Source organism: Mus caroli, chromosome 11 (assembly GCF_900094665.2).
Source record: "Mus caroli chromosome 11, CAROLI_EIJ_v1.1, whole genome shotgun sequence".
In the NCBI taxonomy this organism is placed as follows: domain Eukaryota; kingdom Metazoa; phylum Chordata; class Mammalia; order Rodentia; family Muridae; genus Mus; species Mus caroli.
Window position 1 is genome coordinate 30107321 of NC_034580.1, and position 12572 is coordinate 30119892.

The following is a 12572-nucleotide window of genomic DNA, read 5'->3' on the forward strand; positions in this document are numbered from 1 at the left end:
CTCTTTGGATGAGTGTAATTTGGAATGAGATTATTAATTTATCAGCTTCTATGAACACTGGGAACTCTGGATCCCTGCAGATTTCTGGTTAGGTTAGGAACACTGTATGTGAAGGGCCCAGCTCTATTCTGGGAATGTAGCTTAGGGACTCGATCCATGGAAGGCTTTTGCATTGGGTTTCTCTACTCCGAACAACTGGCCTTAAATTAACTTCATGGTTTTGAATGAGTTGCTGCGATGTCAACAAAGGATAAAGAAAACCACTGAAAATACCACACAGAGCCAGGTGAGCTTTAGGAATAGAGAATAACTTGCTTAGGTCCATAAGTCATAATGGACAAAGGCAAGATTTGAACCAGACCCACATCACTTATAACTAAAGCAGTCGAGACTGGGGGCTCCTGCTATGAGTGTCTATGTAGCTGGAAGTGTTCAGTTTGAACTAGGAATGTCAACTGTGAATATTCTCTGACACAAACTTTCCTATGGGGCCAACAAGATAGAAGCCATTTCTCAATTGAGATTCTCTTCCTAGATAACTCTATGTCAAGTTGACCAAAACTATCCAGCACAATGACTAACAATTATTTAAGCTAAGTGACATAACAGACCCATGTTTCACATTTTCCACAGATTACTTCTTTTAACCCTACAAAGTATCCTTACAACTTGACATTTTTTTTAACAAAAGGAAAAAGATCCAAGGCCTAGAGAATGAGGTGATATGCTAAGCGCTAAGGGTTATATGCCTATGCATAGAGGACTGGGGCTTCTCAGTGTTAGTCACAGCTCTCCCTCCCACTTTGAAGGCCATAGGCTATAGATAGATAGATGATTCCTTGTGTAGGATTTGCCAGCATAAACTTGACCTCCCTCCTATGTTTAGCCCAGTCCTCACACCGTAAAATGGACTTACATTCTCTTCCAAGGTACTGCTCTTGATATTGGAGATGACTCTTAAATCCCTCCTGATAACTTTTCAGAAACCATATAAATAGGCGGGAAGTACCTTTGACATTATGCAAATCCCCAAAGCTAAATTTGGCCCTTGGAGCAAATTCTAAAATGAGATAAAGCCCCTTTGCATGGCTCAGAGGTGGAAGCCTTGAGAAGAAACAGTGTGATCTGGGAAAGTGGGCCTTTCTCAGTCTTCCCAGACAATAAGAACTGGACTAAAATGACTTATGCACAAACCGTAACAATCACATTAGCTTTCTGCCGTTGTGTAGCATTTTATAATCTGTTCTTTTGCAGACAGTGTTGCAACCTCATCAAACAGTAAAGTTTTACATATGAAAAAACAGAGGGGCAGAGATGCTGCATGTTCAACATAATAAGGTCGTAAAGTTCGTAAAGAACATTCTGAACCCAGGTTCCTGCCAGGAAGGTGCTCACTCAGCCCTCTCTGCTCCTTGACTGTGAGAATCATTTCTTTCCTCTTCCTTCTCTCCCTACTCCCTTCACTCACCTTTTCTTTTCTTCTCTTACAAGATAGCTGCAGTTCATCACAAGGAGCCAGGTGTAAAAACTCTACAAAATATCTCTAGGATGCCCCCCCTCTCTGTATGGGGCAGTCTCCCTCCCTTCCTCCCTCCCTCCCTCCTCCTTCAAAGGCTCCTTTACCTCTTTGGGCCACTTCTGCCCCATTCTACCATTCTCCAAATGGCATTCTCTGTTTGCTCATCATCTCTGATTTTGTTCCCCAGCATCTTCCCTGGAGATGCTCATGATAACTGGCCACCCTTAGCTCTCATTGGGTATCCTGCCCCTTCTTTTGCTCCTATTGCTGTGCAGATTCTACGTGATACAGGCCAGGGTGGGAGACAAGTTCAAGCCCTGCCAAATTTCAGGCTACCCTTTCCCTGGTTACCCATTTCATTATAGTGAGGTTTCTAGGAATATAGAAACTATTCTTTTCTTTTAAACAGCAAAGGGAATATTGGAAGTATATGTTTTAAAACTGGCAAAATGGGAAGGGATTTTAAAACTGTGAAGCTGGTGGTCCTAACTAATCCCAAGGACTTCTATATCCATGGACGAATGAACGGTGTCCAACACTGTGGAAAGCAACTGTTGGAGCCTGTTTTTCAGAGCTGGGCAGGAGAATCTGAGTCCCCATTTTCCCACATGAAGCTTCCAGCAATGAAGATTTGGGAAAGGCACATGAGTTGGCTTCACTTCAGCTTCCACATCAATGTTGTGCATTCATTCATTCATTCATTCATTCCCAGATTTTATTAGGGGCTAATACCGGGGCTCCCCTAGGTGCTATGGATATAAGGACACACAACTCAGAGACCTCTCTAATATCCACAGGTTCTCAATATTCACTAAACAAAAAGAAACCAATGCACTGATTACCAAACTCTGCTTTGTGTTAAAATCTTTGGGGGAGTTTTCTACCCCCATGCCACCCCACCTCACCCCATTATCCTAGCCACTCTCTGTACCAAAACCCACTGATGGTAACTAGACATCTGAATTTACTAAAGATCTAATATGCATCATTGTTACCCAAGGCATCAACAGTAAACACCCCCTGGTCAGATGCTAGTTCCTCTGCCTCTCCACCTCCTTTCTCCCTGAATGTCTCTTTCCCACTGATTCTAACCAGAGGCTTGGCAATCCTGGGTGTAAGGGCAGGCAGTGTGGCTGTTTAAATTAGCAACTAAAACTGTGTGTGTGTGTTTTAAAAAAAAGAAGCCATCTGCATTAAATTATTGATTAAAATAAATATAATAAATAAAATGAATTGAAAAATAAATTTTTGAAAAGAAATCATTGGCCCAGATAAACATGTTTGGGTTTTGTCTATTGAGAAGGCCTCAAGATGACCTCCACCCTAGCCAGTACTTGGGAGTTAATGCTATGAAACTCTCTCTCTCACAGGTTGCTGTTTTCCCTCCACAATACTGGGAAAGCCTTTAAGATGTCTGCAGGTTTGGAACCACAGTTAGATGATACATCCTCTGTTTTAACCAGTAAGGAGACTCTTAAATCCCCAGTTGATACTTGAATTGATGGTGTTGCGAACTAAAAGCAGGGTATCAGAGCCTTGATGGAGAAGACCATCAGCTCTTTGTCTCAGCATTAGAAGTAGCCATGTTTAGCTTCTTTCTATCTAGAGAAGACAAGCTTCAGAGTTATTCCAAAGGGAGCTACTGGGACATCCAAGTGAAACAAATGATAAATAAGTTCCCTCCCACCAGTGGAGCCCTTGGTCTTCATGATTCTCAAAGCAGGTTGCCAGCTCAGGCTTTTAACTGACATCAGACAAAAGTGAGCAGTTCAGTGGGCAGGGCACGATGTCGGTATTGGGTGGCCAGGGGCACGCACAGAGGAACCTTGTAGCATGAACCAACCTGCAGTAAGATGGTGGTCTTGTACTGACTTTTCATCAGGTTGTTGATAGATTCGAAGAGCCGTCTCATGGATTCTTCAAACTCCATCTGTTCTTTGCCTTCGTAAAGCCTGTGAGAAGACATCTGGGTCATTTCTCAAGCCAGCTAGCAGGACATCTTGAAAGGGGCAGGCTAACCAAAACCTCCCTTTCTGATGTAAACAAAAGGTAGGAGGTACCGGCTTGCTGGGGAGAGGGAGGAGCAGGTATTATAGCTATCTGAGAGGAACCTTGGTGTTGTGCATTGAACAGACAGACACCTTCAGACTCACAGAGCATTAGAAACCTGCCCTTCAGGCTGGTGAGATGGCTCAGCGGGTAAGAACACTGACTGCTCTTCTGAAGGTCCTGAGTTCAAATCCCAGCAACCACATGGTGGCTCACAACCATCTGTAATGAGATCTGACACCCTCTTCTGGTGTGTCTGAAGATAGCAACAGTGTACTTATCTATAATAATAAATAAAAATTTAAAAAAAAAAAAAACCTGCCCTTCTTCTACCTTTTTTCTTTTACCTTGGAGAACCACAAAGAAAGGAATGTTATCTGAGCTGTGGACCTTGGATATTGAAAGTCTCCTGGAAACCCCAAGGAGAAATATTTTCAAGTACGCTGTCCCTTCTACTCAGCCACCACCTGCTGATCATTTGAATTCCTACAGCCAGTTCTAGGGTCAGGGACAAAAGCTCGCCTGTCCCCTCAATTCTACCCCCTTATTATGTACTTCAAAATTGTCTTCCTCTGATTATAAAGACCTGATGTTATCAATGTAAAACCTAGTGTTGACATAACGGAAATGTGTAATTTACAAAACAGAACCTCCTTACTTTGACCAAGATCAGCTATTGTGAACAAGGTGGTGTTTGTGCTTCCAGAGACTCAGGTCCTTTCCTAATACAGATGTGGGCTGCTGCCTGGAAGCTAACTTCCTCACCGAATCTGAGCCCCTTCCCCCAGCCTAGGAGCCTCGCTCAGCCCATGGCTTCTCCAAACAAGCTTTTTATCAACAAGCATGAAATATCCACAGCCTAATCTGTGGCATCCAGTGTGATGTGCACACAGGAACACTCTTGTCCTCAGCCCAGATAAAGAGCACCTCTCCTGTCACAGCCCACAGGTCAGGAACCAGTCTGAGCCTGTTCTGCTAAAGGTGCTTTCTTGAGATAAAGCTCTGACACACTTAAAGGGGTTGTTTGCTCCCTTTGCCTAACAGGCTAACCAATCAGAGCCACTTCACTACTGTCTCTGTGAAATCTCTACCTGCCCCTCACCTGCTTCTTCCTACCTCTCTGTGTCTCAGCTTGCCTTCTTCAGCTAAATTCTCCCTCTCCGTCTCAGTCTCCGTCTCTGTCTCTGTCTCTCCCTCTGTGTGAGTGTGTCTGTCTACCTTTCTGTGTCTCAGCTTGCCTTCTTCAGCTAAATTCTCCCTCTCCGTCTCAGTCTCCGTCTCTGTCTCTGTCTCTCCCTCTGTGTGAGTGTGTCTGTCTACCTTTCTGTGTCTCAGCTTGCCTCCTTTAGCTAGACTCTCTCTAAATCTCTCTCTCTCTCTGTGTCTATCTCTGTGTCTCTCTGTCTGTCTCTCTATCTCTGTCTCTCTGTCTCATGTGTGTGTCTATCTCTCTGTCTCTGTGTGTCTCTGTCTGTCTGTCTACCTTTTGTGACTCAGCTTGCCTCCTTCAGCTAGACTCTCTCTCTCTATCTCTTTGTGTGTATGTCTATCTCTGTCTCTCTGTCTCTGTTTCTCTCTCTGTCTCTGTCAGTCTCTGTCTGCATGTCTGTCTCTGTCTCTCTGACTCTCTGTCTCTTTCTCTCTGCATGTCTCTCTCTTCTCTCTCTTCTCTCTCTCTCTCTGTCTCTCTCTCTCTCTCTCTCTCTCTCTCTCTCTCTCGTGTGTGTGTGTGTGTGTGTGTGTGTGTGTGTGTGTGCGTGCACGTCCTATCTATTACTGCCTCTGTCTCTATCCCCCTATCTCCTTTCTTTCCCTCTGGCCCCCTTTCTCTAAGGCCATGGCTCTCTTTGTGTCCTGTCTCTCTGTCTCGCATCCTTACTTCCTTCCCTGCTAGCTCATCTCTTATTCTTTCCATTGCCCATAGATGCCTGGACATCATCAATAAACTACGTCACCCTGGCTCTTTCTGGTCTGTAGTACTGACTTTGTTCACTCTCTTTCAGCCTCATTTAACCGACTGTCTTGGCTGCCCAGCATATCTGCACAGATGTCTTCTCTCTATTAGGCATCCTCCCCTGTATCTGTATATGTGATGGAAGTGGCTCTGAGCAGGTCATCTTCATGAACCTGCCTGCTCCACTCACAAAGATGGTTTCTAGCCACATTTTTCTGCAGAATGACCTGCCCACCTCCTCACACACACACACCCCAGTAACTGAGTGGTCACATAGAATTCCCTTCTCCTGCCTGTGGGTTTTGGCATTTTTATTAAGGAAAAAATTATAATAGGTTGTGTTGGGGCTGGAGAGACAACTCGGTGGTTAAGAGCACTTGCTGCTCTTGCAGAGGTCTTGGGTTCAGTTCCCAGCATCCTCAGTTGAAAAAGAAAATTTATAACTTCAGTTCCAGGGGATTAAATGCCTTCTGATCCCTAGGGACACTGCATACATGTGATAAACTAGCATACATGCAGGCAAAATAGTCATACACATAACATATAAATAAATCTTCTTTTAAAGGTATTTTGTTGAGTCATCTTAAATACCAGAAGGGAAATGTTCATGAACTCCCCTGAAGAAATCCTGGAGCCCATCTGTGTTCCCAGTTGCACACATCTCATTAAATTGATTTGAGGTTTGTAAGTTGTAAAACCGCCCCTATGATAAACTTCCTTTTTGCATAGGCCAGCCTTAGTTGCTTTTGTCTCAGCTTCTCTGTAGACAGAACTTCAATGAATGCAGCTTTTTCTTGCAGTTCTCTGGGATTTGGTTCAAGGCCAAGAGCTCTTGGAAAGCCTAGTAAGCTGTTAGTTCATGTCTTAACTGGACAAATGAAGAGGTAAGGGCCAGAGCAGAAAAGTGACTCAGAGCCACCTTCACTGAGATGGGAAGGATGAAGGACTTTCAGCACAAACCAAGGACTTCCACCTGAACACTGCCTTTGCAGAACACTGATTTTTGTTTTCACCAGCAAGAGGCATGGTTCACTCGGGGTTGCAGGAAGCACTCATTGCTTGAACCAGTGCTCAGCATTCTCTCCTATGCTATGGGAGTATAAACATAAATGGTAAGGCAGAAGATGCAAATCCTATGACACAAAGAGTTGGGGCCTTTGCCACAATGGGACTCTCAGCTGCTCCTTTTACACATATCAAAGTGGAGTATCTATGTACCACACTCAAGCCAGGGATAGAAACAAGTGCTGTACCTGCCTGGCTTTCACCAGGGATGTAGAGTGACATGTATCAATGTAGGCAACATCTAGAATGGATGACCTTGTTACAGACAAGAAGAAAGGAAATAGGAATCTACTTCCTGGAAATGGCTTTGAGGTAGAGTCGTATTCTTTCATATACTGGTAAAAACAAAAATCTACTTTTTGCAGGGCGGTGGCGGCACACACCTTTAATCCCAGCACTTGGGAGGCAGAGGCAAGTAGATTTCCAAGTTCGAGGCCAACCTGGTCTACAGAGTGAGTTCCAGGACAGCTATGGCTACACAGAGAAACCCTGTCTCGAAAAAAACAAAAAACAAAACAAAACAAAACATCTACTTTTCTGGACTCAGTCCCTTTGTTGATAAAATGGAAGATATAATGTTCATGCAAAGGTTTTTTTTTTCTCATATATATATGGGAAAAATATATATATTATATATAAATATATATATATATATATATATATATATATATATCTCCATTCATTTTTTAGTAAATGTGTATGAGTGTTTTTGCCTGCATGTATGTACCTCTTGTGTGCCTGTTGTATGTGGAGGCCAGAAGAGAGCATCAGGTCTCCTGGAACTGGAGTTACAGACTGTTGTGAGCCATCATGTAGGTGTTGGAAATGTGGGTCTTCTGAAAAAGCAGCCGGTGCTCTTAACCACTGAGTCCCACAAAAGTTACTTAGAGTATTTTTAAAGAGAGAGAGAAAGATGTGTGTTGGGTGCTTAATAGTTTAGCTGGCACTTACTAAGTACTTAACTAAACATCAGCAATCACTGTTGCTCAACAGATGTGATCCTGTTGGCAAGTTCTCTGATTTGAGTGTAAATAAGTAAATAGGATATTTCAAGTAGTTAGGGACTAAGGAAAAAGACATAGGAGCTTTAGACTATATGGAAGTGTCAGCCAGATGAGAGTGAGGCAGTTAGGCATGGGGACTTCCCTGAGAAGCCTGAAGGGAAAACTAGAAAAAGCTGAGATGCTGTAACCACGGCCTTCACACCAAGGGCACGGCAGAGGGGCTCTACATCATTTCTAGTCCTTGCTCTGTCATCGCTTCATGAAGGAAAATGTTTCTTTTTCTGGCCTAGAACACTTAGAAAGATGCATCTGGAACTAGCTGACTCTGCCAGGGAACAAATTATTGAAGGGCCCCCAGGGCCCTGACCACAAGGAAAACTGGAACAGCTTGGGAGGCTGGGTTGCCAGGTGTGTACTCCAGCCAGAGCCAGCACTGCAGCTCCTGGGCTTGTGTAACCAGTGCAGCATGCTGGGAGACACTGCACAGCTGAGCACTCATTAAATGCAACAGGGCCCCATATGGCATGCACAGAGCCTGTACCACCTCTTCTGCAGGACATAAAGCCTCAGCATAGACTCAACACCCCGGGTCCTGAGCATCAGCCTGGGAAAGACACCTAAACGATGCAGCCTTCGGCTGGGAAAAGACAAAGGGAAAGGGTCCATTGCTTTCTGTATCTCACTCACTTATAAATGCTCTGACTAAACCATCCGTACACGCAATTCCCCAACAGCTTCCTGACTCTCTGAGGGAATATGGATCTTTAGAGAAGGCTTTCTAGGTTCCCAGCTCTGCTCAGTCTGTCACTTATGAGGGGGTGACTCAGGATCTGTTTTCTTAACTAGTGAAATTACACTGCTCTGTAGGGTTTGTCTAAACATCAAACGTAAATGGAGGATCCCTGGCCTAAAGTGGGACATGGCTAAGGTGCTTCAGATGTAGAATACTCTCTGGAGTTACAGCATGTGAATAATAAGATAGCTTGGAATAGACAGGAAAGTCATTTACAACCCATCTAGACCTCATACACAAAGTGTGAAGGTAATTTTATACACCACTTCAAGTAATTCTGTGCAGAAAACAATGTTTGGGTATGGAATTTTCCACATTCAGAACCAGGTTAGCCCTCCCTAAGAAAAATTTGGGTTTTTGAGCATTTGGGATTTCAGAAGTTAGGATGATGGACTCTCTGTGCCACAGTATGCATATAAAACCATCGGCAAGCTGGAGCATAGTGTACAGTTGGCAAATATTAGTTATCATCTCGCCACACTCCAGTTTCTCTTCCGGATCCATCTTTTGCAGCTTCCTGAGTCTTACAGAGAAAGAGGTCAGCATCTCCGTGAAGCCTGCCCCTCACTGAGCACATCCCACGTGCCAGGCCGAGCACTGGAAACTAATGAGGAGAAACTTAACACGGAGAGCCCACACGTCTGTAACTGACCACCATACACTGTGAAAAAGCAGACAATAAAAGTCCGATCAGGCACTGTGCTGCGTCTCTCATATAGACTGGCTCATTTGACAAGATCTGTCAGTATCTGTATCACACATGGGGAAAAAAGAAAGAGGGGTTTAAGGAGATGTGAGGGAGCCTGAGCTCTGGATGATGCTGTCACCTCCTTGGTAGCTTCTCTCCCTCTGCCTTCATGTCCACTCCTATGTTACCACCCACCTCCTCTCCTTGGCAGTACCAGAAATGTACCCCAAATTTAGCCCTCTGTCCATCACCCTTCCTATTAATCACCCTATCACATTCTTGCTTTAATTTTTTTTTTCTTGGCAAGGCACACACCTCACTTTTCACAGAAGTCCAGGGGGAAAGATTAAATTAATTGAAAGCTTTTTAAGTGAAAAAAATCTATTTTAAATGATTTCATGATCTTTTATGGAGCCAGCTAAGTTAATCAAACAGTGAGATCACTGTACTGTTTTGTTATCTTGCACACAAGGTCAGGATACTTCTGTGCCCCGAGATAGGACACCAGGCAATCAGGGAATCTTGAAGAGAGCTGCTTCTTACAGTGAGTTCCCGTGTTGACTGATACACACTCAATACACCATTCATTTCCAGCACCATAACACCTGTTTTTCATGATTAATTGTGTGCTTTCTCCACTGCTATAGAATCCCCAGGACAGATACAATGATACTTTTGTATCATAAGATTCTCATCTCTAGCAACAGACCTGGACCATGGAGAGCAAGTTAGTGACCAAGGATAGGTCACAGAGTATACAAATCTTGCTCCTTGATTGTGGCTCTGCAGATCATAGCTCAGTAAATCAAACTGTTCTTCTCACTTCAAGAGCAGCATGCTCTCCAGCACGGCCTGAAGAGTTCTCTTTGGCTATGCATCCCGCATTCATATCTCCTTCACTACAAAGAACAACTACCAGGAGCTACTCCTTATTAAGCATTTCCTAGGTGCTTTGTGATTTTGATCACCATAGCAACCCTATGATACATTCGCTATCACCATTAAGTAATAAGGATGTAGAGCAGTAGTTCTCAACCTGTGGGTCTCAACCCCTTTGGAGAATGAGTGATCTTTTCACGGTGGTCATATATCAGATATCTTGCATATCAGATATTTACATTATGGTTCATAATAGTAGCAAAGTTACTGTCATGAATATCAATGAAATAATTTTACGGTTGGGCATCAACACCAACACGAGGAACTGTATTAAAGGGTCGCAGCATTAGGAAGGTTGAGAACCCCTGATGTAGGGACTCAGTTAGGTTTCATTCAATAACAAATGATGCCTATGAGCGCATCAGACTCCACATCTCACCCCTTTATGCACTAGGTAATGTAACCACGAAGAAACAGAGCCCAGCAATGGACATCATAGGAGCTGGAGCAGTTAGGCACATGGCGGAGCAGCATTGGCTCCAGAAATGAGGGAGGAAGCTGGATAAATGGCCCTAGCTCTTTTCTTGTGAAGCTCCAACTCCAACGTAACGCCACTGTGCTCCTACACTGTGCTCTGAGCCCCAAGACTTGTTTTATTGGGACAGCCTGTGCAGTGAGCAGCTCCTAGTTTTTAAAGAGAGATGGCTCTAGGAAGCCAGAGTTCAGGGCTTGAGTATCTTTTGTCTTACTCTCTCCTTTCCCCCCTTCTCCATCTCTGTCTGTATCTCTCCACCCAAGTTAAGAATAATTATAGCCAAACAAGTTGTCTGAGTCTATCTGGAAATTATCCTTCCTCGCACTTATCAATTCTTCCAATAGAATGAAGGGCAATGCACTCTGCAGGGTTGTTTAACATCAGTGCAACCTGTCAAGAAATGGGACCCTCGAGAAAGTGATGGTCCCATTCCTTAACAGCTTCCTCCAGGAAAGGTCACTCTCACCACCCCGTCCTTTCCTAATCATTGAGACGCATAGGCCTAAAGTAAGATCTTGCTGGTTGAGACATGGAATTTTGGTACAACAAGCTGGAATTCTGATATTTTGCTTAATGGTAGCCAAAGAAGATCTCATTTGAGGAGTGATGTGCTTGAAGAGTAAACAGTTATTCTGCCAGAAGAGAATGAAGACAGCAGAACTCTATGAGGGGTGGGTGAATATGCTATAGCTGCTAACGGTATTCATCTCATCCTGAGACTGCCACACTGGCACTATTTCACTGAGCACCAACAGCAGCCAACAGGCAGGGCTCAGACAGACTCCTGGTGCCAGTCCTTTTGTCAAAGACAAAATTATTTGTGCTTGAGTCCTTGCTTCTCCAGAGGGTGACAGTTAAAGAAGGATCACCCCTTAGGGCAAACTGCAAAGGAGCATCACTAAAGAGCCCTTCTATAAATCACCCCAGGGGAGAATGATTTGTGGATGGGAGGAAAGAAGGCAGACTCCACATCTAGAGAATCTGTTTTGGAGAGATGTCTAGACTGAAAGCATAAAAATTAATGTAATCACTGAAGAAAAACCACCACAGGTGAAGAGTAAACAGGCTGAATAATAATATAAAAATAGATGCTAACAATATGGGGGGAAAATGAAAGAAAAATAGTCCATCCATAGTGTTCATTTTACTTCTAAATTATGGCAACCCTGTGTGATAAATTAATAGTTAAGTAGGTAATAAGATTCGAGCAAAGCCTTGGAAGGAACCATAAGTCATGAGCAGACGATGACGTGTGTCCCGTGCCATCCTTCATCCTACAGAGAGAAGCCACAGGCTTTATATCATTTGGCAGGAACCACTGAGTCACATAATTCTGCTCTTAAGTAAATTTCTCCATTAGCGTGAAAAATGGTATTCCAGGCATTTTTACTCCGATATAATTAGAAATTGAATGTTCCCAAACAATGTTTCTAAGGATAGAAACACATCTATACACTCATTCATGCTTCCAGACACTTGGAGAAAACTCTAGATTGCGTCAATGACTTAAAAAAGATGCTAATCCCCTTTCGTGTCTTAGCTTATGTTCCGTGGTCCAGTTGGTGTAAAAATGTGGATGCCTAAAAGAAACTAGTTATTTCCTGCATGGCTTACCATCTTATCCAATAGTTATTTCTTTTTAATAAGATACTAGGTCACTACAACATCTTAAATGACAACAAAGAGTAAGTTTTAAAGTGATTATTCACAGATGCACAACTAATAAAACTAGAAACCAACATTGGCTTAGGGTTTCAATTGCTGAGATGAAACGCCATGACCAAACTGCAGAGGAGAGAAGGGTATTTCATGTATATTTCCATATCACAGCTCATCACTGAAGGCACTCAAGGTAGGAACTCAAACGGGGCAGGAACCTGGAGGTGGGAGTTGATGCAGATGTCATGGAGGGGTGCTGCCAACTGGCTTGCTCCTTAGGGCTTTCTCAGCTAACTTTCTTATAGAACCCAGGACCATGAGTTGCAACAGGCAAGGCCCTCCCATATCAATCACTAATTAAAACCAAGCCCTCTCCACAGGTTTGCTTACAGCTGAAGCTCATGGAGGCAATTTCTCAATTGAGAGG

The 12572-nt window shown here is 43.6% G+C and overlaps 1 protein-coding gene across 1 annotated transcript in view; it reads right to left on the minus strand.

Annotated features, from left to right (window-relative positions):
* The window catches only part of Dock2 (dedicator of cytokinesis 2), a 558039-nt gene that overhangs the window by 284069 nt on the left and 261398 nt on the right, over positions 1-12572 (minus strand). Inside the window, exon 23 of the mRNA XM_021175778.2 lies at positions 3363-3471. Coding sequence (XP_021031437.1) covers positions 3363-3471 — 109 coding nt within the window. The remainder of the gene's footprint in view (positions 1-3362; positions 3472-12572) is intronic.